The following is a 25631-nucleotide window of genomic DNA, read 5'->3' as shown; positions in this document are numbered from 1 at the left end:
CCAAATTGTGACAATTTTAGAATAAAATGATTGAATACTATCGTCACCCTGAGTAAGGTTAACGAGATCCTGTTCCAGACGATATGACCGGGCCTCATTACTTTGTTGATAAATTGTTTGAAGATGCTCCCACATTGCCTTAGCCGTGCGATGAGATGTGAGGCCAACAACAATGGACCGATCGATCGAATCGAGAATCCAGGTAATAATCCGTCCATTGTTCATTTCCCAATCAGCCAATTTATCGGCATCCGTGGAAGTGGGAATAGTAATAGATCCATCAATTAGTCCCCACAAACCACAACCCTTGAGGAAGTTCTGAAAATGGATGGCCAATAGCGAATAGTTGGTACCATCAAAACTACACCTTGGGGCCTCTGTACGTGATGAGTTCTTGTCCATTGATTGGAATTAATATAAAGCACGCAAAGAGTTGCAGCAGAAGAATGTTTTAGGTGTACCGTACAGCAGGAGATACCCAAGGGGTAGCAGTATCTGGATTTGGCGGAATAGGAACAGCAACAGGAGCTCTGGATCTGGAAAATATAGATCTGGATCTGGCGAAATCGCAACTGCAATAGTGGATCTGGAGCTGGATAAGCGAGATCTGGTGACGCAGCAGCAATAGCAACAGATCTGGATGGGAGCAACAACAACAAATTTTCAACAGATCTGGATGGGAGCAACAGATCTGGATGGGGTTGCTGGAACTCAAAGAGAACAAGCAATAGAGGTGACCGGTTGACGCTGGACGAGCAGAGGGGTGATCGGACGAGAAGCGGTGGTCGGACGAGCAGGGGGTGGTCGGATCTTCAACAGGGGACGGTCGGACGAGCAGGGGGTGGTCGGATCTGCAACAGGGGGCGGTCGGACGAGCAAGGAGTGGTCAGATCTGCAACAGGGGGTGGTCGGATGAGCAGAGGGTAGTCGAATCTGCAACAGGGGGCGCGGGACGAGCAACAGAGGGCGCTGGACGAGCAGAGGGATGGTCGGACGACGCAGCAAGGGTGGCCGGACGACGCAGGGGTGGTCGGATCTGACTGGTGGTGCCGGATTTGGATTAGTGAAGCTCTGATACCATGTAAACCGAGAGGAGCTGAAAGCTTTTGTGTATTTGAGACAACCCAAAGAGGTTGAATATATAGAGATTACAGCATCTATACAAGGAAAGAAATAAAATCAGAATCATCTACCTGTGAAAACCAACTATATAAGGTATGCTAGCTATACAAGGCATATTTCAGTCTATCTAACAGTTTTGGACCACCGAGCAGTCTCTACTCGCCATGGAGGATATCAGAAATACCTCGTGAAGTGGAAGAATAGGCCGGAGTCAAACAACACTTGGATTACAGAGGTAAAGTTCCAGTGCATTGATCCTAACCTCCTCGAGCGTTATCACAGCTTTATTTCGCTGGTGACCAATTCTTCTCAGCCGGGAAGAATTGATGGGGATAACAGAGGATCTACTTGGGTGTATCAGAGACAGAGACGACCACCCACATTAGCGTAACTTTCTATGTGGATGGGAGACTAGTTCCAGATGGGGCCCGCCGGGCCATTTTGAAGACCCCACATGCATTGGACGTGCATCAGGAAGACCCCACTTTGGGATGATGCATGTGGGTTGCTTAGGAAACCATTTTAGTCATATGATTTCTATTTCGTGTTGATCCGACCGTTGGATCTTGTCGATCAGGTCATCGGGCCACCAAATCTTCCTGATCTGGGCCCCTTAGACTTTGATCTTTCCTTTATGTTTCTTCTTTTTTTTTTTTTTTTGTTATTTTTAGGATTTATTTGATGGTTGAGATTGATAATAAATGTTTTAGTTTTCTTATTTTGGATGATGAGTTACTTCACTTAAGTGAGTAGCATAGTTGTAATCATGCTGAATTTTTAATTCCGAATTTTTATTTATGAAACCACATTTGGGGGGTCTCTTGCGTGAATGAATTTTCCTACTTGTGTTTTAGGGTTTGTGAGAAACCCTCCATTCCAATTGAATTGTGGAAGGGTAGAAGTTTTTTTTGGTGGTGGAATCCCCAAGGTACATCCATCTTCTTTCTCTTATTCAAAAGGTATTCTTCTTCTTACATCCTTCATCTCTCTTCTTCGAAAGGTATTCTTCTTCTCTTGTCTTCCTCTTTTCCTTTCCATTACAACTTTCTAAACCATAGATCCTTTGAATCCCTAAAAACCCAATTCCTAAATTTTCATCCCTGAATCCAGAACCTTAATCAAATCTAAATTTTTATTTTTATTTTTGTGAAACTTTTCTCAAAACAGAAATTTTCTTGCATCATTATCTATCCACGTGGTTGTTGCACTACCCGCACCAGATTGGAAGTCCCTACTTCCAAGTGGGTCACTCTTGAACTATTATATATTTTCATGCACCGCATATGTGAAAACCTAGGATCTTTATGTTATAAATATGAATTTCTGAGTCTATTATAAGGATATGCTAGATTTTATATGTTGATTGTTGAAATTAACGTGTAATTGATCTCGCATCTTTCATCCTAGGATAGTTTCCATCATCCTGCATCAGTTGCTCAATTCTCTAAGTTACTCTCTTCCCACTTCGATTCCAATCCGCATATGACCTAGAGCTGAAAAGCTTTCATAGCCCCTGCATGTATTTTTGGAGGCTATTTAGGACGATATAATTTGTGACAAACTGCATCGCCCCGGGCCGCACTATATCATCACCACACCTCGTGCCCATCTCGAATAATAACTAGGTGTGGTTGTATATAAAGGTTCTGATGCACCGTGTGTCAATTATAACAACCTTCACTGAAGGTTGCCTCAACGTGAGATCTATCCAATGGGTTGCGCAAAGGGTCTAGTACGCACTCCGCCCTCACAAATGCACTCCATTATTTGTAACAAACTGCACAATGTTCTTCCACCCAACGTATTTCATGACATCGTGATGAGCCCATGGATGTAATCTACTTTTTTTTTTTTTACTTTACTGTTGGCATCTATGAACTTTTAAGAATACCTCCGTCCCCTGCAGTAGATTATAAAATTTATAGCCACATCCTCGTTGATCCGGTCCAACCGTCACATGTTACGGTACAACCATACATCTGTCATGACTGAGGATATTGCTGCACATAACGTTCATCTAAATATTTCCCATTATCTCACATGGTGGCACCACACCCTCAACCCCACACTGAACTTATCATATTCTTGAAGTGCAGGCTCTTTGCATCATTCGCAGGGATGTGATCACAAATAAAAAACTTTGCTATGAACTTCCCCATCTTCTTCCTCACATTCCCTCCACTATACATTTCTTTTAGTTTCTTCTGTGTACCACCCACCTTTCTGTATATCCACAGATCTGAAGGTAGCTTGGGTACTTGTATGCTATTACTACAACTCATGGCCCATATCCCTCCCCTCTTACTACCCCCTCCACCCCACTAGAACTCTCCCCTACTCCACTCCCCCTGCCTTAGTCCCCCCTGCTCCACTCCTCGACCATGCTCGTGCATAGACCCCTTAAATTTGGGCCTACTTGCCTCCCACTGCCTCTATCGATTCATGTCCCACTGATCCCGTAAGGACTCTTCAACTGCACGTTTGTAATCAAGATCCTCTTCATCCAGATCCATCACATCCTCACCTGCTTATGGTGCCTGCCCTAACTCCTCCCTAATCTCCCTCTCCCATGCAATACGTTTGTCTCTTATCTTTACATTTTTTTCAACAAATCTTTTATTTGTATTCTCACATCCTTTGGACACTTAGGGCAGTCTACAATATTTTGATACCCTCTCGCTAAATGTTCTTTCAAGCGGGTTACCCCTACACTCTTGGACACGTGACCACATAAATTTCAAGCACTCCTGAATCGATTGTTGGGAAGACCAGTCCAATACCTCCATCCAATATTAGGGTGTCTTCCTTTTCCTCCTGACATGTGATACCTGCAAAAGAATATTGTGCTAGCAAAGGTAGTGACACCCATAATTTTTATCATTTATTAATTATTTTAAAAATAAATTTATAATTATATTAAAAAAAATCATCAACCATCCTTAAATGCTGTTAATTGATTGCTGATACAAAAGAAATTTTGGAAATTTTATTTTTAAATAAAAAATATTTCTTTTTAGAAAAATCACCAAAACTACACGAATCAGTAGATCAGGCCTCATACATGTTTAACTTCGTGTTTGGACAGTAAGATTGCAACTAGTATGAAAGAAATTGCAAAAAATTTGAATCTTTTCAAAATTCTCCTAAATCAGACCACTTATCCTCAAATCTCGAAATTAGAGTGTATGTGATAATGATTTCATCAAACACCCCCGCATATTCTGGAATTGGGCCCAATTTACTGCTGATATAAGTGGAATTTTGAAAAAAAAAAACTTTAATTAAAAAATATATATTTTTTTTCAAAAATCATCAAATCTACATGAATCAATAGATCAGACCTCATACCTGTTTGGACGGTCCCACTGTTACCATTACATAAAGGTTATTATGGCCATTACGTAACTGTTTTTAACACCATAGTGTCAGCCTCATTGGAATAACAATCCCTTTAATATTAATTATTAAGCAGATATACAATATACCATAGACTACAAAACAGTGCACAGATAGATGAATACAAAAATGCATAAATTTCTGAACTTTCTGCTCAAGTTGCAGCATGAATGTTAATCATGCCCATCTTGGAACAAGTCTGTTGAAAATGATGACGACCAATTCCTTCATTTTAGCAATTAGCAAGTTGATCTTCAGACATTTTTATAAGAAGTGAACCTCTCTAGTGGAAACACTCTCGAAAAAAAATGATAATCAACTTCAATGTGCTTCATACGCTCATGATATATTGGGTTGGAAAGATTTCAATTGCGGCTAAATTATCACAATGTAGTGTCGTTAGAAGATGAACATGGACAACCACCTCTGCAAGTAAGGATTTCAACCTAAGTAGCTCATAAACACTATGAGCTGTAGCGAGATACTCGGCTTCAACATTGGAACGTGCAACAATAGGTTGCTTGTTTTATTTTTTCACGTAACAAGCTTGCCCTCAACAAATATACAATAACTTGTAGCAGAAGATTGACCCCTTCAATTGTCACGGCCCAAACCCAATTTCCAACGCTCATTCACCATAAACCGAATCCAGTGCTGACAACTTCCGTGGTACCCCGATATCGATTCCTAGCTTGCGCCAAGTTCCTAAAACGGAATCCCACAAGGAGGATTTTCAAGGTAATTTTTTTCCTGAAGGGACGCATAATCATGAATGTACCATAAACCAAAACATCATCACATTCATCCACTATAAAAGGATTTGAGTACAATACTGGAAAGGGAAATATAATACATATATAAAAACTCCAAAATGTCAGGCATGTGCTCTTGCCTCACTACTACTGTTGTCTAGCATAACCTGCACGTGAACAATGTGCGTAAGCTTACTACGAAGCTTAGAGAGTGCGTGCACAATAGATATGACAAGTATAACAATATCAGAGTATGCAGAAATGATGGAGAGCTATGCTGCCAAGTCCATGAATGCTAACGGTCATACCAAGGTTATACAAAGTAAAAGGCCCATTAAGCCAATGTCATATACAACAATGCAATACAGAAACGCATGATTAATGAACAAATCGTAGTGTGTAGTATTGTATGCCGATAGGGGCCTCGCAACCAAGGTTACAACACATGCTAGTCCCATACCTAACATGTAATGTAATTCCAGGATGATAGACTCTTGATCCCGAATAGTCCCACACCCATTGGGGACCAGGCCCACGATTGTATAACATTGAATTATATTTACGCATCTACAATCTCGAGTGCTACATGAATGTATGATTACCATATGTCACATGCCAATCCAAATGGCTAATCCACATCTCATAACAGTTCACAATTCGATCATCACTAGGGTCTAGTAAACTTCTGACACTGGTTGTCACCCATCGTGCACAAGACCAAGCGATTGCAAGAGACCTCACTATCCGCCTCGTCGGTGTTATACGAAAACCCACCCGGCTCATCAATAATGAACCCATTTCACGAGCTGGTCAGACTCAACCTAGCATATAGCCCTCTTCACCCATGCGGGTAAGGTCAAACCCCCTTCCAATCGACCCCAACATAGTGGGAGATGCAGCCTACCAGTATCTAGCCATCGTGCGCTCATAAATCCACTCGGTCTAGACATTGGAGCTTCTTATTGATACCACATGGTTTATGGACTTTCACCCAGGGACACCTATGATGCCTTGTAACCTCAATAGTTTTCGGTGTCCTTACTCATATACGACAGCCACATCCCGGCTGCAGGACTACTTCTATGGTGTCGCTAGGGAGTTGATGCAACGTCCCATACATAATGCGTCAGGCATGAATCACACTTTAAGTCATGCATCAAGTCATATGATGATCATGCGGGTGACCGTCTCCTATGGGTCCCCTAAGTATATCAAGCCGAAAGGCGTATGCTATGATCAATCGGAATCCATTAAAGGCATACAAATGATGCGCGTGGGCATATGAATGAGCATGGGATGCCTTATACTAAGCATATTATTAGTGTTGACCTTATTAGGGACGGGTATAATAGTGTGTTACCTATCTTGGCACACACACATATTCCCATTCATGTATACAATGTAGGTTGCACAATATATGTGATCATCAACCTTAAACAGCTAAAGGTAAAGAGCGTGGACCCTAATGGTGGTCCAAGTAGAAATTTAAATATCCATGTGGCATGACCCACTTAAGACTTGTATCAGCCCCATACTTGGGCCTATGCGCATAAAAAGTGCAGTTTAGATAAAACGTATACGTCACGGTGGATTCCAGTGACCAATGGCCATGTTTTGAAGCAAGCTAACATTTGTGATTTCCTTTTATACAGGTCTCTTTGACCTTTTCAACAGGTTTGGATGCAAAGCAAATTACATGGTGGCTCCAGGAAGCTTCCAACAATGGACAATCATTCACCGTTGTTTCTTAGAGTGGGGTTCACTGGAGCCTTAGATCTGCCCTGGATTTGGGGTTTGGTCACGTCCAGACCTGGGTGAGCTTGTCACCAGGTAGGATGATAATCAATCATCATGGTAGAGCCCTTGGAAAGTTTCAACGGTTGACATCATTGTCCCCACTGTTTCCTATGATGTGATCCACCAGAGATCTGGTTTTGGCTGATTTTCAAATCCTAGCCCTAAAATAATATGGAAAAACAGATGGGCGGTGTGGATACATCAAAGTGGGCACTAAATGTGCGGCCTACTGAAATTTTGGATTAAACTAGCATTTGTGTTTTCCCCGTGGAAGTGATGGACGTCCCTGCATGGCAAGAAAGTGAGATTTTAACGGCGGTCATTACTTTCACCATTGTTCCCTATAGTGTGGCCCACTTATGATCAGGTTCCGCCTTAAATTTGGGTCGTAGCCCTAAAATGATCTGGCATAATAGATAAACGGTATGGATTTAACAAAAACCTCAAGGTGAGTCCCATAAGTGGACCAATCGTTGTTTCTGTTTTCTCCTGCATGACATTATATGTTGGGTGGCAATAAATGCTAAGTTCAATGGTGATATTCAACCCTACGATTTTCTATAGCGTGACCCACCTGTAATATGGATTTATCTCATCTTTAGACCCCCATCCTAAAATAATGACAGAAAGAATGGATGGCATGGATTAATCACATGCCTCAAGGTGGATCTACGAGTGAAAAACTTCACTCACCCTGTTGACGTAGACAACCTCTCTTCATGCAGTGTCTTTGACACTGACTACCTATTTTATTTTTATTTTTGTAAATACATAAGTGTGGTCCACATGTGTGATCTACTCCGTCCATGAGGTTGGCTAGCTCATGGTGGCCCTACTGAAGTTTGGAAATCCATCAAAACCAAAGAAAAAGAGAAATGGAGATAGAAAAGAAAACAAGGAATTTCGGCCATCGAATGGGCTTTCGCCACTATGGGACCCATATATACGAATCGTACACACATCAAGGTGGACCACACGTTGGCCACGCTGGGTAGCGTGGACAGGTGGGTCTCATCTTTTTATCAAAGTGGAAAGATGACATGGATATCAACAAATACGTCAAGATGGAGTTGATTCGATGGGCCCAGCATCAAGACAATGGGTAAACGACCCGTTCACTCACCTCAACGGTTGATTTGGAGACGAGGTGTATACGAACGGTTGGGATCGCCTCTCCTTCTTGCTAACCTCATCTAATCTCTCATTCAACTCTATCTTTTCTTTCTCTGTATTCTTTCATGTAGGAGTGACGGTGACATGGATGAGAGCGGGTTATATAGGTGAGGATGGCATGGCCATTATCGAAAGGAGGGGCAAGAAGACGTGGGAGAGTCATGGCTCGGTATGGGTTGAGGCGTAAATGCGTTTGATTTTTTATTTTTTATTTTTTATTATTATTTTTTTTTTAATTTGAAAGTGACGTTTTACTATTTTAGATATTTATACTAAGTGGGCCCCACGTCACGTGTGCACACATGTACGATGCATGCCATGTGTTGATTCTGATGGGGCGCACATCTTTCGATTTGGCCGTCAAAATGGGGGCGTGCTTCGTGGCATTGGAATCACAATGTCAATGTGGTCGTTTGCGTATAGATCTCGCATCATTAAGGTATTAAAACAGAGCATCTGATGGGAAGTCGTTGATCCGATCCATTCTAAGGTAGGCCGGCACCAGAAGTTAAGCGTATGGAAGGTTAATCGGGGTACAGGTGTCACATTAATTATTTATGAGACCCATGCGAATACACATCATCTCATTCCATTTGAGAATTAGTTCGATTGATGTCTATCTATATATGCCTCAACATTGAGGTGGACGCTTGGAATAGAGAATACCTCTATCAGGAGACCCTTAGCGGATCAGCTGCGACCCCGACCTCACCCATTGCGGACCTTACCATGGGGCCCATATTAATGAATTTATTCGATGCCCATGTTGTCCATCCTTTTTTCCAGACCATTTTATGGCATGAGCCCAAAAATGAAGATCTAATTCTCAGGTTGACCATACTATAGGAAATAGTGGTGATTGAACATTAATGGGCCTCATAAGTTTTCGATCAAGCTGATATTTGTTTTTCTCCTTCATCCAGGTTTACGATGGGCCCTAGGAAGTTTTTAATGGTAGGGAATTCAATCACCACTGTTTCTTATGGTGTGGTCCACCAGAGAATTGGATCTCCTTCATTTTTGGGCTTTTGCGATAAAATGATCTAGAAAAAATGGGTGGATGGCATGGATGTAGAATACATACATCAAGGTGGGCCCCATGCTAAGGGCCACATCGTCTTGGGTGAGGCCGAGGCTGCCCCTAATCCACTCCCCCCTTTTAATTATCTTAGGATCTGAAAAACAACATCAAGTTGACTAGAACCAATGACTTAAATATCGATATTATCGGTTGATATATTGGCCGATAATATCGATATCACATTTGGTCGATATGTTATACATAGGGAGTTACTAAATTTCCTTGCATCACACAATATTGCAACATATTGCTGATATATTGCGATGTATCGATACATTGGGACATTTTGCCCAAACCTTTCATCAAATTCTCCCATATTGTTGAAACATCGCTAAGTTGTGATACACTTGATATGTATCAAGTATCAACGATATATTGTGATACATTCCTTTCTGGAAATTAAAAATTAAAAAATAAATAAATAAAATAAATAAAATTGTGAAAAAGCGTTACAAACCCATTTTCTTTTTTGTAATGTATGATTGATGAATCATATGAACTCATTTTGGGTATAATTGCATCACTTTTGTTAAACAACTCAAAATTTATGACCCTATACAAAGGAAACTTGTCATGCATACCTTTTTGTGATCTTTTTAAGTTCTGAGTGTGTCATCACATCTCTTTCAACATATCTTGAAGTTTTATGAAAACTTCTATCATTTCCCAATGTTTCCCACAAACAATGATACATTCCTTGATACATGTAATATTTCTCATGCGCTACCAATATGTTTCCATATCCCAAGATGCGATAGTGTATCGATACCGATATTTAAACCACAGAGTAGAACAATGAGCATGCACGAATTGACTAACTACACTAACTGCATATGAGAGCTGGCATGTATTACACACATGGATATGAATATCCATATTGTATTGGTCCGATACAAAAAATCTGACCTGAATCGGCCCATATTGCCCGTATCGGCACCAGTAAGAGGCCGATACGGGCCAATACACCCATAAAAGCCTGATTTAAAATTTTTTTTTTCAAAAAAAAAAAATTTCTCATGTCTCCTCTTCTTTTTTCATTTAAATCATGCAAGAAGCTTAAAAATTCATTTTAGGCTAGGTCTAGACTTATTTTGGGATCAAACTAAAGGATTCAAATGGGATTTGACAAATCAAAGAGAACTGGACTATTTTGCGAAAATCGAAAAGAAGGGTAAACCTTCACTTTGTTTTTTATATTTTCATCTTCTTTTTGTTCTATTCCAATGTAATGGGCCCTAGTTCTCCAAATCATGCTTGATTTGTGTTCAATTAAGGCCCATTTAGTTGACCTTCAACAAGTCAAATTTACAAACAACATTCTCATAAAAGAATGGTCCGATGCACCATCCGATACATGGTCAAAACACAAAAAAAAAAAAATTTAATTAAATTAAATTTTTTTTAAAAAAATGATAGATTATTGGATATCTCATTTTTTCCTATTTGATACATGGTCCGATACACCATCCGATACATGGTCAAATTTATAGAAAACATTCTTGTATCTTGTCTGTCATAGCCATTCCTAAGTCTGTCCATGAGGCATTGTCAGATGAAAATTGGAAAAGAGATATGGATGAAGAGATGGAAACCATGTACTCCAAGGACACCTGGATGCTAACTAATCTTCCATTAGGTAAGTCTTCAACAAAAGTCAAGTTCTTGCTTGATGGATCAATTGATCGTTACAAAGCCAAATTGGTCGCTAAAGGGAATGCATAGATTTACAGAGTTGATTATCTCGATATGTTTTCACTAATGGCTAAACTTATTTTGGTTCAGGCTCTTTCATCAATAGCAACAAATCATGATTGGCCTCCTTTTCAGTTAGATTGAAAAATAAAGCATAAAAAATAAAAAATAAAAAATTCTTGCATGAAAATTTATACGAGGAAGTCTACATAGAGCAACTTCTTGGGTATGTTACTGAAGGGGAGTTGTCTAGGGTATGTTACGTAGGGGGAGTCATCTAAAGTATGCAAGTTGAACAAATCTATATATGGGCTGAAGCAATCACGGGTATGGTTTGAGCAGTTTAGTAGTGTGGTTGTATCGTTTTGATTAAAAGGAAGTAAGGTAGATCACTTAGTTATCTCAGGGCATTCTACCTAGTGACTAGTGATCACGAGTCTTCTTTGATATTTTCTGGCATGATCTATGTTAAAGAAAATAGGTTTTCGACTTGTTGAAAGCGACAATTATGGTAGGTGCCAAACTGATTGATACACCAATGGAACCTTACTTCAAGCTTGAACTTGGTGAAGGAGAGCAGGTAGAAGACCCTAGTATATACAAGAGACTTGTTGGCAAGCTTATTTATTTGGCCATCATTAGGCCAAATATCGCATTCCAAGTGAGTGTGGTGAACCAATTCATGCAAAGTTTGAGGATATCACATCTACCAACAATGATGAAAATCCTTAGGTATTTGAAATGTTCACCTGAGAAGGGTATTTTATACAAGACTCATGGCCATCTCTAGGTAACTGGTTATTCAGATGCAGATTATGCAGGGTCAAGATGTGATAAAAGGTCGATTGTGGGTTACTGCACATTTGTAGGTGGTAATGTAATTACTTGGAAAAGCAAGAAATGGAATGTGGTTGCAAGATCAAGTGTTGAAGTTGAATACAATGCAATGGCGCTTACAAATTGTGAACTTGTATAGTTAAAGCATCTTCTCGAAGAATTAGGATTCAGAGTTCAGGTTCCAATGTATTTATTCTACGTCAATTAAGTTATGATGCATAGTGCCAATAATCCAATGTTTCATGAGAGAACGAAATGTATAGCGATTGATTGTCATTTCATTCAGGACAATCAATCTCTTCTTTGCTTCTTTTCTTCTATTTTTCTCTTTTCTATACCAGCTTACTGTTACCATTTATGTATTAAGTTCAAACATAAACAATATATAATTCAAACTTCGAAGGGAATGCCAAAATCTTGTCCCACTTTATAATGGCAAAATTTTCTTTATTATTGAGATTGATTCTTATGAGCTATATATATTAATAAGATCGTAAACAATTGAATTTAGTACCGTCCTTGTTAATCACTTGTAAATTAATTATTGAATTCGCTCTAATTGATTGGTTCAATGTCATTCTAGTGTGGTTTAGAAGGCATTACCACATGCAAAAATCCAAACCTAGGTTCCGTTTGTGGCCCTACGAGCATTTGTTCATGCACATTAACAAGTTCTATGAGTAAATAGAATTTAATGATATCTTTAGGTAGTGTTTTAGGGATATTTTTCTACATAACTTTGCACCTAGTTTTGGGGAGTGTTAGTTGGATTTAGGTGTTAAATGGATGCCACAAGTGGCTGTTAGATACAACGTAGCCTATAATAAGCATGAGCATGCTTGCAAATCTTGGAGGTTTGGGAATCTCCATCAATATCCATCTATTTAGAATAATTATTATTAGGGGCCGTTCGGATTGCGGCCATTCAAAATCCCAAGAATCCCAATCTCCACTTTAAGTGTGGTTTTTCCATTTGAGTGCTATTGTACATTGGAATACTTGGATACTCAATTGCCCAATAGGCATCTTAGTACCCCAAAAATGGGGAAACACAATTTCAAAAAAGAAAAAGTACTAGGATTTTTGGATTTCCAATTGTTTTGCACATGGAGATTTCCTGGCATCGAAAACTCGAGATTTGTGAGAAGTTCTACCCACCTCCACCGCCGATAGGCCAGATCTTCGGAACGAGGTTGTCATATGAGGGAAAAGGATAAGGGAAGATCAATGATAGCGGCAACCAGTGTTCAAAATATCGGTATTGCTTTACGTATCTCATCCTTGTTATACAGATATGTATTAGTTATTGTACTGGATTTGTCGTCTGTATCGGGTAATTAATCGTACTTTTTGGGGAACATGAGGAAACATTGGGAAAATGGTTGAATTTTTCAATGAAACTTCAAGAATTGTTAAAAAAGACCTTAATACACACTTTTTAATCATAACATCTCAAAAGAAGTGCACATAATAGGTTTCCTTCGTATAGGGTCCTAAGTTATGCGCCGTCTGACTGAACTAATGCAATTATATTCAAATTGAACGCATAACATTTAGAGTGTATGTGATGATCATTTCATCAAACTCTCCTAAATAGTTTGAAATTTGTCTCAATTGACAATTGGTTGAAGGGAAATTTCAAAAAATAAAAATAAAAAATTCAATAATTTATTATTATTTTTAATTAAAACATGATTTTTATTTTTCAAAAATTGACAAGGACATAACAAATCAATAGATCAACCCTTATACATGCTTGATTTCATGTTTGGGGTGCAACATTGTAAGCAATTTGGGAGAAATTGGGGAAATTTCGAATTTTCCCCAATTTTCCCCAAATCGGACTACCTACACTCAAATTTCAAAATTAGAGTTTATGTGATGATCATTTCATCAAATACTCCTAAATACTTTGAAATTAGTCTCAATTGATAGCCGGTTAAAGAGGGAAAAATCATGGAGAACATGAAGAACCAATGGATTTATAACCATTTGACACTGATTTAACATAATTTCAACAAAAAAAAGGGATTGCAAATTGAAAATGCTCACCGAATCGAACATGCGGGATATATCGGCACTACCTGTGTGTTTCGTATCGCACAAGTGGGATACAAGATATATCATAAGGATATATCAACTGATATTGTCGATATTTAAAACATTGGCGACAACGACTGCTATGAAGGGGATCGTGACAAGGACAGTTGGATTATCGTTACAAGGAAGAAGAGGAGAAAAGGCAAAGGTTGCACACTTCTTGGTTTTCCGACGATATTTGTAGATAAGTGCCCCCCCCCCAAAAAAAAAAGAAGAAGAAGAAAAAGAAAAAAAGAAAAAGAAAAAAAAGGAAGTAATCCAACTTGCTTCGACAGTTTCAGAGCAATGACAAAGTAATGGAGGTCATCATTCCCTTGGACAAACTATGGAAAGTTCCTTGGGGATTTTCTTTCGTTCGAATGCAATCAGAAGAAGAACTTCAAAGAGCGGTCAAGGAAGTCTTTGGGCAACATTTCAACAGGTGATAGATCATCGCACAGAGAGCTCATTTTGGGCCAAGTAGATCGACGGGCCTCTCCAAATAGAAGGAGAAGACCCTTGGAAGAGAACTCACCTCTTGGGGGAGTAGGGGACCTGAAAGATTCAATATCTCATCATCATAAATCTTACAGGCTAGCGAAAGAAGGTGATATCAGGGAGACGAGGCCGATATACAGAGGGAAACCTAGATCGATGTGGATACCAAAATCCTACTTAGAGGCAACAACAGGAAAGCATAAGAACACTCAAGATATGGCGGAAGTTTCCAGCAATCCCGCTATTCCGATGGGGCTTCTATGATTTGGGCATGGAGGGAACAATATGGGAATGTTCGGTGGTCAGAGTCAAGCCAGAAGTCTTAAAGTGGACATAGTCCCATTTCTCCCATTCTCTCCTAATCATTGCAAGAAAAGAAGCTTCCCTTCTCAAAGTTCAATCATGGTCCAAGATTTGCTGCAAGATCAAGCTTGATGATTGCATCCTCAAACCTCTTGGAGACATCAAACTATGGGTCTCAGTCACTCCAAATGCCGACATCAACCAAGTGGTAGCTGCGGGATCACTATTCAATGATGGCCCAATCTTGAAGATTCACAGATGGAACGTCAACTGGAGCTCTGGGTAGAAGAGGTTCCCATCTCTGGTATCATGCTTGGGAGAGGTTCTGGCAATCGATCAGGACACTATCAACGGCGTTGAAGTTAGTGCGGCAAGGATCTACATAAAAGACAAAACACCTAGAAAGACCCACAGTCGATAGATCTCCGAGTTGGTGAGGATAGTTTCAGTAGGGGTGATGAGACGAACCCACTGGGGGACTCCTTGTAGGTGGGGAGAAGTTTGGAAGGAAAGAGTTCCGCCAGTTCAAGCCTGGATCCAGCTCTCAAATCGGAGGAGAGGAAGATGGGGTACCTATTCAGTGCTCCCGTGGATCTCAGGAACGAGCAGATGCCGGAGGGAGGCGGTTTGTAGTCACATGTGGTGTGATTGGATCAAATCTCGCCCCCGAACGAGGAGAATCGGGTTGTTAGAGAAGAGGTTCAGGAGGCTCGGGAGGTGGTTCGAGAGCCGTGTCAGGCTCGGTTGGAAGCAAACGTCCGAGAACCAAGTATTTCGAGGCTTGGTGGAGCCTTGGTGCCGAACCTCCACCCTGTCTGAACACGTTAAATCGAGGGTTTCAGACCCCATCTCAACCGTTCGATCGAAGATCGGGACTTAGATGCGATACACCTAGTTTGAGACACGTGCCAAGTTCCCCCTCATTTTCCACACACTTCTAGTTTGAGACACGTGCCAAGTCCCCCTATAAATATCAATTCTTCACTTGTGTGCCAAGAGTATGCATGTGTCCATTATATAAACATTGATGCGGCACTCTCGCCAACCATATCACACGCATCGCTTCCTCCAAATCAAATTATGAGTCAATTTTGCAGTAGAGACCCGTCATATGAGGACAATAGGGAACGATCAACTCCCATCTTGTCTTGCCCTCATCAGTAGATCGCCATCTCTGTCAGGATCTTCAAAGGAAGTTGGCACTCTCGGTTATTCCCCTTTCTCGAAAGAAGGTTTTAACCCCCAACCAGTAGTAATGATGGCATTAGAGATATGCGACAATCAGCCTAAAAAGGGAGAATCCCCTAGGGAGGTTAATTCGGAAGTCTTTGCTGATGCACTGGACGTCACCCCGCTTCAAGCAGCCAGGGACATCCCTGCACAAGTTCGAATCTCCACCACTTCATTTTGTCTTGTTGAGTCTTGTCCGATCCTGGGCTCCAACACAATGTTAGACGTGGATAGGGAATGGTACAAAGACATGCTCAGAAGAGTAGGAAGATCCATTAGCCTAACATTTGGTGCAGAAGATGATGATGTCCAAGCTTTTATGAAATTTGTCGAAGATCATAGCAAATGCAGGTTGAGAGTGCAGTCTAGACAGAAATCCAGGCCAAAACTTCCGGAAGGGTATAGGGAACTTTTTAGCCTTGGAATCTCGGTTAATTATGATTCTAACAGCATCACTGACGAGGGCCATAACGGCAGGGGACCAAAAACATTTCATCTATGAAAATTCTTTGCTGGAACATAAGGGGTTTGGGGAACTATGACAAGCGCAATGAGATCAAAGATGTATGTAAGAAATTCAAAATTCAAATTCTAGCTTTGTAGGAGACCAAGCTAGAAGGATTGATGACAACACTCTTCAATCCCTACGGGGCATAAAAAATGCAGGATGAGTTGCTCTCAATGCGAAACGATCGGCAAGTGGTATTCTGGTAGCATGGAGCAAAGATTTTTGGGAGTTAGAAGGGCACTAGATTGGATCTTTCTCAGTTTCTGTGATCTTCAGGGACAAAGCATCCCAATTCTGATGGTCATTTTTTGTGGTTTACGGTCCATGAATTCCAGTTGAAAGAAACCTCTTATGGGAGGAACTGAATCAAGTCAGATTGACGTATAAACCTTCACTAGTGCGTAGGGGAAGACTTCAACGTCGTCAGGTTTCTTCACAAGAAGTCACCTGCTAGTCAAGTGACCAGATGTATGAAAGGATTCGAGGAATGGGTGAGCCACCACGAAATGATCGACATTCCTGGGGGGGGGGTGGTTTGAATGGGAGAGAGAGTCTTGTGCTGGCTAGGTTGGATAGATTCTTGATATCACTTTAGTGGGCATATAAGTGTCCTTTGGCATTACTTAAAGCACTCCCTAGAACCACATCGGACCATCTCCTGATCCTTCTTGTACTTAAGGAAGACAACTGGGGTCCCAAGCCTTTCCGCTTTGAGCTTGCGTGGATGGAAGTAGAAAATTTCACGAATCTTCTTGAAGAATGGTGGTTTTCATTCTGTGTTTGGGTCAGCTGTGAGTAAATTATTCCAGAAACTCAAATTACTTAAATATAAACTGCTGATTTGGAAGAAAGAGGTTTTCAACAAAAGATCAGAGAATATCGACAACATCATCAGGGAGATTCATTATCTGGACATGAAAGAAGAGTCAAAAGCACTATCTGTCGAGGAGTTTAACAAACGATTATCCCTCTCTGTTGAACACTCCAAGTTTTTGAAGGAGGAAGAAATTATTTAGGGGCAAAGATCACAAGTGGTGTGGCTCAAGGAAGGCAATAGCAACACTTCGTTCTTCCACGGTCTAGCTAGTGCTTAGGCAAGAAATAATCACATCAACAACATCTCAGTAAATGGAGAAAGAGTAGAAGATCAGGAACCAATTTGTAAAGCCATATTCGATTTCTACTCTAAATTGCTATCCAAGGAAGAGCGATCACGTCCTACATTAAACAACCTTCAATTTCTCAAGATCACTGATATGGACAAGGAGTCCTTTGAGAGTTTGATCGCAGAATAGGAAATCAAGGAAGCGACTAACTCATTGGAGACCGACAAGGCACCAGGTCCCGATAGGTTTCCTATTCATTCCTTCCAAGCTTTTTGGGACTTGGTTAAGAAAGATGTGGTCGATTTCATCCGAGAATTCCACACCAAAGGCCATCTTCCTGAAGGCATGGGGGCAACTTTCATAGTTCTTATCCCGAAAAAAGAAGGCATGGAATCCTTATGTGACTATAGGCCTATCAGTCTCATTGGGAGTCCCTACAAAATATTGGCCAAAGTGTTGTCTACCAGATTTAGGAAGGTCCTTCCCTCTGTCATATCGGACAACCAGAGGGAGCCTTTGTTGCTGACAGGCAAATCTTGGATCGTATACTTCTGGCAACAAATGCATTGATTCAAGATACAAGGAAAAGAAAACAAGAGTGGTATGCAAACTCGACATTGAAAAGGCGTATGACCACGTGGATTGGGACTTCATGAAATATATGTTGAGGACTGGTTGTGGTGACAGATGGATTAATTGGATGGAGGGATGTGTGTCTTCTGCTTCCTTTTCAGTGTTGGTTAATGGATCTCCAAAGGATTTCTTCAAGGCTTCGAGGGGCCTTAGGCAAGGTGATCCACTATCTCCTTTCCTGTTCATAGTTGTAGCAGAAGCACTAAGTGAAATGATATCGAAAGGTCAGCAGCTGGAACTAATATCGGGCTTTCATAGCTCGATCTCATAGTTTTTGTAGAAGCTTTAAGTCGCAGACGACACCCTTCTATTTTGAAAGGCAGATCAGGGAAAGATAGACAATTTGCGAAAAGTTCTAGGCTGTTTTGAAGAGGTATTCGGGCTGGAAATCAATTCGCACAAAAGTGAGATGTTTGGGATAGGGCTTTCCAAAGAAGAAGTAACAACTTTTGCATCAATTTTCGGATGCGGTGCGGGATCTTTCCCCTCTTCTTATTTAGGTCTTCCTCTATGCTTGGGGAAACCTCTTAAACATTTGTGGAGCAAGGTGATTGAGAGATTTGAATGGAAATTATCAAGATGGATAGGAAAGCATCTATCATTAACCTGGCACATTACTCTCATTAAATCAGCCTTTCTAAATCCCTCTATATTTCATGTCTCTTTTCTGTTGCCCGAAATCAGTATTATAGAAACTTGAAAAACCGAGGGATTTCTTATGACCAGGGTTGGAGGAAAATCATAAATTTCATCTCCTGAATTGGAGCGAGGTTTCCTTACCTTTAGCCGAAGGTGGTGCGGGGTCAAAGAAGGAAGGCTTTGGAGAGACTTTTTAGCCCATAGGTATGGGCTGAAAGAAAGAGGTTGGGAGACTAAGAAGTCATCTCTCTATCGTTCTTCAGCAGTATGGAAAGCCATTCTTGCAGTGTCCCCCTCAATTATAGCCACATCAGCCTACTCCCTAGGAATCGGTGATCACATAAGGTTTTAGGAGGATACGTGGTGCGGGTCTAGACCTCTACAGAAGGATTTCCCTTCATTAGCTGCTTTATCCTTACATAAGGATATTACGGTAGATCGCTGCTACTCTTTCAACCGAAGGGGAGCATGGTGCCCCCCATGTAGAAGGGGACTATCGGATTCGGAGTGTAATGAGTTTGCAGGTCTGCCACAACGTCTTCAGCATTTGTTCCCCGTCCAGGTTCGATCGATTCCTTGGTGTGGTTGGCCTCCGATTCTTTTTCGGTAATATTTTTTTTTACAATATGATCCAGCCCCCTCAAATTTCTTCTGAAAACATCCCTCCCTCTGAATTTTAGTTCTATGGGGCTCCCCCCAAGGTTTCCTCCTTCACATGGCTTGCGGGAAAGAAGCAGATCTTGAAGTTAGATAATCTTCAAAAGAGGGGTATGATACTGCCGAACATTTGTCTTCTATGTATGAGAAGTGCGGAATCCATATATCATCTTCTAATCCACTGCCCATTCGTTAGTTAGCTTTGGAACCATATCTTCAGGTTATTTGAGATCAATTGGTCCATGCCCCAATCAGTTCTGCAACTCATTTGGGCTTGGCATGGGGTTCTTATGGCGAAAGAAAGGTTAGTTGTGTGGTGGCTGCTCCTTATGGCTGATATGTGGAATCTTTGGTCCGAACGCAATGCTCGGTGTTTTGATAACAAGCGCAAATCTCTATACCAGTTCATGAGGAGGGTGAAAAGGGACGTAGTCAAATGGGCTATTGGGCGTCTTTAGGAAGATCTGAATGTAGTCTGTTCTCTGATGGAAGTGTAATCTTTTTTTTTGGGGGGGTATTCTTTTTCTTGACATTGTCAAGCTGTTTTCAATAAAATTTATTCATAATCCCTCCAAAAAAAAAAAAAAAAGACCTCTCTTAAGAAGGATGTCAACAAAGAAGGGAAAAAGATGTGATCTTTGGGATCATTTGATCAAGGTTATGTTTTGTTTTGTTTTTTGTTTTTTTATTTTTTCGAGGGATGGGCAATGAAAGATGAGACCTGCATGATAGAGGATTTAAATCAAAGATGGCACCCTTTGTGGTATGGTCAATATGCACCTTTCATTAACTACCCCTTGGTTGGACAACTAGAATCACTTGAACAAAGTGATTTTGACAGGGACGGAGAATCAAATATGGGACCCAAATGATGGATAGTGTAGATTAATGATTGGATTATATATAGTATGATCAATATGGACAATCCATTTCCCTTGGCATTTATTGGATGGTTAGGATCATCTGACCAAAGTGATTTTTTATAGGGATAGGTAATTAGGAGTGGGACCCAGATGATGGATGGTCTAGATCCATGATCAGAACATTTGTAGTATGATCAGTATGGGCTGCCCATTTTCCTAGGCATCGATTGGTAGATTAGGATCATCTAACCAAAGTGAGTTTTGAGAGGGATGGGGAATCAAGGGTGGGGCCTTCATGATGAATGGTTTAGATTAATGATCGCACTGTTTATAGCATGATCAAAATGGACAATCCATTTCCCTAGACATTAAATGGACATCAAAGATCCTTTGGCAAAAGCATGGTTTTAAGACTTATTGAGTCGGGTGAGACTTATTAGATGAGTATACATGGATCCTAAAGGAGCTGATCCGGTTTGAGACCATGTTCTGGGAGAAATTCCCTGTTGGATTCTGCTCCATTAATCCATGGATGAGGTTCTAGTCAAATCAGAAGATCAGCCAATGAACAACCCTATAAAAGAGACAGAAGGACTAACACATATGGGTGACTCGATGTCAGAGAAACAGGCGGTGCTATGATCATAGTGGCAAATTCCATGGAGATCGATAACTTGGTGCCATCTCAACTCCAATCAAGGAGCACATACTAAAAGCCAACTGTGATGAAGGGGCCATGATTGGCACCTAGAAATGGAGGACCACTAATAAGCGAAAAGGAGATGATGCGTATTTCAATGCTGTATTATGCACAAGCTGCTTATCAGGCACTTGGGTTTCCACCACAAATTGCAAGTGAAGACATAGAAGACGTGCTACAAACAAGGATCTTTACAGGAGTCAAGACCATCGATTTGAACTTGAGGAGGGGTTTTTTCAAAGCAGAGGAGAACTGATGCAATCAAATGTCGGTTGATCTAAGATTTGAACAATCAAACCATTCAAATTGTCTTGATTGATGAACTGGGTCAAATCAACAGTTGATGATCAATTGAATGGGATGAATGGTCAACTTGCACTATCGGGCCCATGGAATCAATTGTATAGTAATCGATTTCATAAGATTTATTTATTTAATTAGTCTTTTAGATGAGATTGAATCAAGATTTAGTTGATAGAGTTCTCTTTTGTATTTTCGTCACTTTCTTGGTAGGCCACTTTTGGAGTACCAAACAATTTCCAAATGATATAAAATTGGTCCCATTTTATAGTCTCTTGAGTCAGCTTTTAAATGAGCCCAAGATCATGAAATTCCAAGGCTGTTTGAGTAAGTTGTTGGCCATTTTATGGACTCGCATGATAGTGATGACATTCAGGGGCATTTTAGTCATTTTCTGTTATTAGTGCTTCTCTGTTTGGTTTAATTCAATATGAGGCTCATTATGCATTATATGATTATGATGATGAAATAGAAGTACTTTGGTATTGGTGTTTCTTTGATTTGGTAGAGGATTTAGAGAGGGGGTTTTCATGATCTCTAGTATCAACTAGAGGCTTGTTATGGTTTTTCCCTACAATCTTGTTTACTTTACTTTAATCCTTTTCAACCCCTTTGGGGTTTGTATCACAAGTGAATTGTCTAATTGTGGCCTATGGACTATTCACACCTTACACAGCCGTGGGAAAGTATGCACGGACATTTTCTGGTAGTGCTATGTACCTGGTATTTGATACACATTAATTCCTATTACTTGTTAGCCCAGCCCATATACATCTTGGCTGAAGTGGTTAAACTATTTCAATGCCCTAGCTCAAAATTTGGTTGGTGTGCTCATCATGTGGGCCACATTGTAGAAATCAAATGGACAGCTAAGCCAAGTTTCTTTTATCTGTCCTGATGGATGGCTCACATCTTGCAAATGTATGCCAACATGTCAGGAAGGAAAACTTCCTGGGAAAATATTCCTATTTTCCTTGCAACTACACTTTGAAAGGACTTCTGTCCCTGGTATTCTAAGTTATAACTTTAAGACTGGAGGTGGCAATGACTGCTTGCAAATGGGGGCCTTAAAAGTTATCACAGACTCTCATTCCCTTGCTATTTCTGATAGTGCCAATTCCTAATAGGCACAAACTGTTATGTAACTCAACAATAGCCCTTTTTTTAATCTCAACAATAGCTTACTGTAGCCTCTTTTTTTTAAAGCTCAATGATAGCTTAAAATCTCTCCCTCCCTCATGGTCGACCAGTCCAGATTTTCAATATGATGGGCCATACAATGGATGAGGGATGCCCCAAATATTTTCCCAGATTGAATATCCTTATCCTTGATCAGTGACATTTTTCTTGCTGATCCTTTGCTGTATTTTCTTTCCCCTCTTAACACTTTCGTTATAGGCCACATCAAACATCCAGGACTTTTTCAATCTGGGAGATTTTGGGGGCAGCCTCATCGACAGTAGGGTCCATCAGATTAATGGTCTTTACCATTGGATCATGGGCTGCATATGTAGGGATAATGAGATCAGCAAACTGTGCATATGCTGAGGCTCAGCACCCTATAATTCCTCATTTTTTTTCTGGAACATACTTCGGCCCTTGGAGCTAAAAGTAACTTTGTACTTGAATGGCTAGGTTCTTGAAATTGTAGACAATGAAGTCAGAGTCATAAAGAACAAAAGAGATGCCCTTGGTGGGGTGGATGTTTTGGACTGCATATGAAACAAGTATACAACTGATATAAGGTATGTAGATGTTCTCTCATTGGTTATTTACATGTTTTCTATTGATTGAATTTCTCTATCAAAAGTATCTGTGAGGAATTACAGAAGACACCGAGAACTCTTGTGTGAACATGCTTATTGTTGATGATGTTAATAGACTGAGAAATGATCATTGCACATGTTTTTGCATACGAGTTTCCATCGTGACGCATGAAAGATGTATAGATGATATGGATCATTTAACCAAGTTTGTGTCATATGTTGATCATGGACCAAAAACCTGGTCCATTGGAAAATTCTAATGGCTAAATTCAAGTATAAAGACCATCACTTATTTTGGTTCGTGTCTGATGGAGCCATTAGGATTGTCTATAGGCCTGATTGGTCAATAAATGGTGTGGCCTACCAGATCAGTGGTCTGGATCTCATACACATCTGCCCTTATTGTTGATGATGTTAATAGATTGAGGAATGATAATTCCACATGTTTTTGCATACGAGTTTCCATCGTGACGCATGACAGATGTCTAGATGATATGGATCATTTAACCAAGTTTGTGTCATATGTTGATCATGGACGTCCATTGGAAAATTCTAATGGCTCAATTCGAGTATAAAGACCATCACTTATTTTGGTTCATGTCTGATTGAGCCATTAGGATTGTCTGAAAGGCCTGATTGGTCAATAAATGGTGTGGCCAACTAGATCAGTGGTCTGGATCTCGTACACATCTGCCACATACACCCATGGAAACTTGTGTGCAACTAAGATTCCTCTCTAATAAATTCATGGCTCAATTTTAAGCAGCCCCTGTTTCCATATATTGTGGTCCACTAGATGAGCTGAAGGGTGTGATTGTTGGGCTAGAGCATCTATACATTGGAGGCCTCCTAATGGATGGCGTGGATTTTGCAAATGTTTGTCACGTTGAGACATGTGGGTGCATGTACAAGGGTTGGAATATGCACATGGCATTATCAAACCTCTGTATTTTTGAATTTTCTGTTATGTTGTTTTCTGATTGAATCAAGAGACTGAGTTTGGCTGTGTTGAATTACCCGTTTTATACTTCTGTACTTCCAAAGAACCTGACATATTGTACACAGTGAATGTGAGTTAGAAATTCAGTGTGGGCTACTTGAAAACTCCTCCAATATCTAGCTTGCTACTTGTGACTGGAGAGAGAGAGAGAGAGAGAGAGAGAGAGAGAGAGAGAGAGAGAGAGAGAGAGAGAGATCAACCTAGTTTGTTAAGAAACCAGTCCAGTCCTTAGAAATGATATATCAGGGTTATAACTCAGTTTTATTTATTATTGGGATTTACTCTTGGGGCCATGCCTGCAACTTACCCAGATGAAGTAAAAGACTATTATATATAAAAAAGTATAGGTTAGAAATGAATAAGTAAAACAGAGAATTGAAGTAAGAGAAAGGGTAGATTCATTGTAAATACAAACTCTGCAAAAGGAGCATTGCATGTGGTGATCCCCGCAGTAATGATCCTTGTTCTCATCTTCTGATGGACAACGATGGATGTAAGAAGGTATCTGAGGTTCATAGGTGTAATTCTATTGTTGGGGATGTGAATTGGATAGTGTCCCTTGATCTGTGGCTTTGTGGTTTCTTTGGGGATGGGAGACCTTCCAGGGGGGAAGATTGAGAAGATTTTTCCCAAAGGATCCTAAAAGAGTCTTGTGGGCATATTTACCACGAACTGATAGGGATCTAGGTTGGTGATGGGTGGCCATGGATAGTTGGGGTAAATGAACTGCCAATGTCAAGCCTAGAGGTTTAGTTCTAATACAAGTTAGCATGCGTGAGTTTTATAAGGACTGTCTGCGAGGGGTGAAAATATCATTTTGTGGGGTTGTGTTTGTATCTTAATGGAAGGTTCCCATTGCTTAAACTTTGACATGGATTCGAGCATATTGTAACCTGCTGAAATTATCATTTAGATAGATGGCATTAGGATACTTAATTCTAAAATCTGGAGTTTAGAAAACTTTTCAGTGTCTTTCAAAATTTGTCAACAAGGCATACAATACCAACAACCTCCCACTTTCCCTAAAGCCAATCATGCTTAAGATGCTCACTCAAGCAAACACACGTTATCTAGACTCCATCCAACAGCAAGATAACTGAGATCACACCAATTCTCTCCTATGGAAGTCTGCATCATTCTCCCATGCTGATAAACAGTCTATGTGAAAAGTTGTAACACTGTTACTGAATTTTCACATCCATGCAATCGCACTATTGCTGTTACAAAGTGTAAAGGTGATAAAACCAATCAATAGGCAAACCAAAATTCATCAATGAACCTCTTGATCAAAACAATGCAAAAAACCATGCATCCATATCACCATAGGTATGTAAAGCACAAAACATGCTGCTACATAACAATGTCACTAAGGAGAAAGTTAATCCGTTATCCAAACATCAAATGACAACATACATCATCCACATACGCACAATGTCATCCATGAAGCAAAAGAACCAAGAAGCTTGTCTAACACGACCTTTCTCATGCCAGTGATCCAA

The 25631-nt window shown here is 40.3% G+C and overlaps 1 protein-coding gene across 3 annotated transcripts in view; it reads left to right on the top strand.

Annotated features, from left to right (window-relative positions):
• Window positions 1–24245, top strand: part of LOC131223920 (shewanella-like protein phosphatase 1) — a 90742-nt gene extending 66497 nt beyond the window's left edge. The window contains exons 9-10 of one of the 3 annotated variants that reach the window (XM_058219500.1): window positions 23002–23111; window positions 23929–24245. In XM_058219500.1, coding sequence (XP_058075483.1) covers window positions 23002–23088 — 87 coding nt within the window. In that variant the 3' untranslated portion in view covers window positions 23089–23111; window positions 23929–24245. Of the gene's footprint in view, window positions 1–23001; window positions 23280–23898 lie in introns of those variants that run through there. The other 2 variants (XM_058219501.1, XM_058219499.1) reach the window with 2 other exon arrangements.
• Window positions 24246–25631: the final 1386 nt, after the last annotated feature.

Source organism: Magnolia sinica, chromosome 13 (genome assembly GCF_029962835.1).
Source record: "Magnolia sinica isolate HGM2019 chromosome 13, MsV1, whole genome shotgun sequence".
NCBI lineage: Eukaryota > Viridiplantae > Streptophyta > Magnoliopsida > Magnoliales > Magnoliaceae > Magnolia > Magnolia sinica.
Note: the sequence above shows the minus strand (reverse complement) of the source record. Positions and strands in the feature narration are given on the sequence as shown.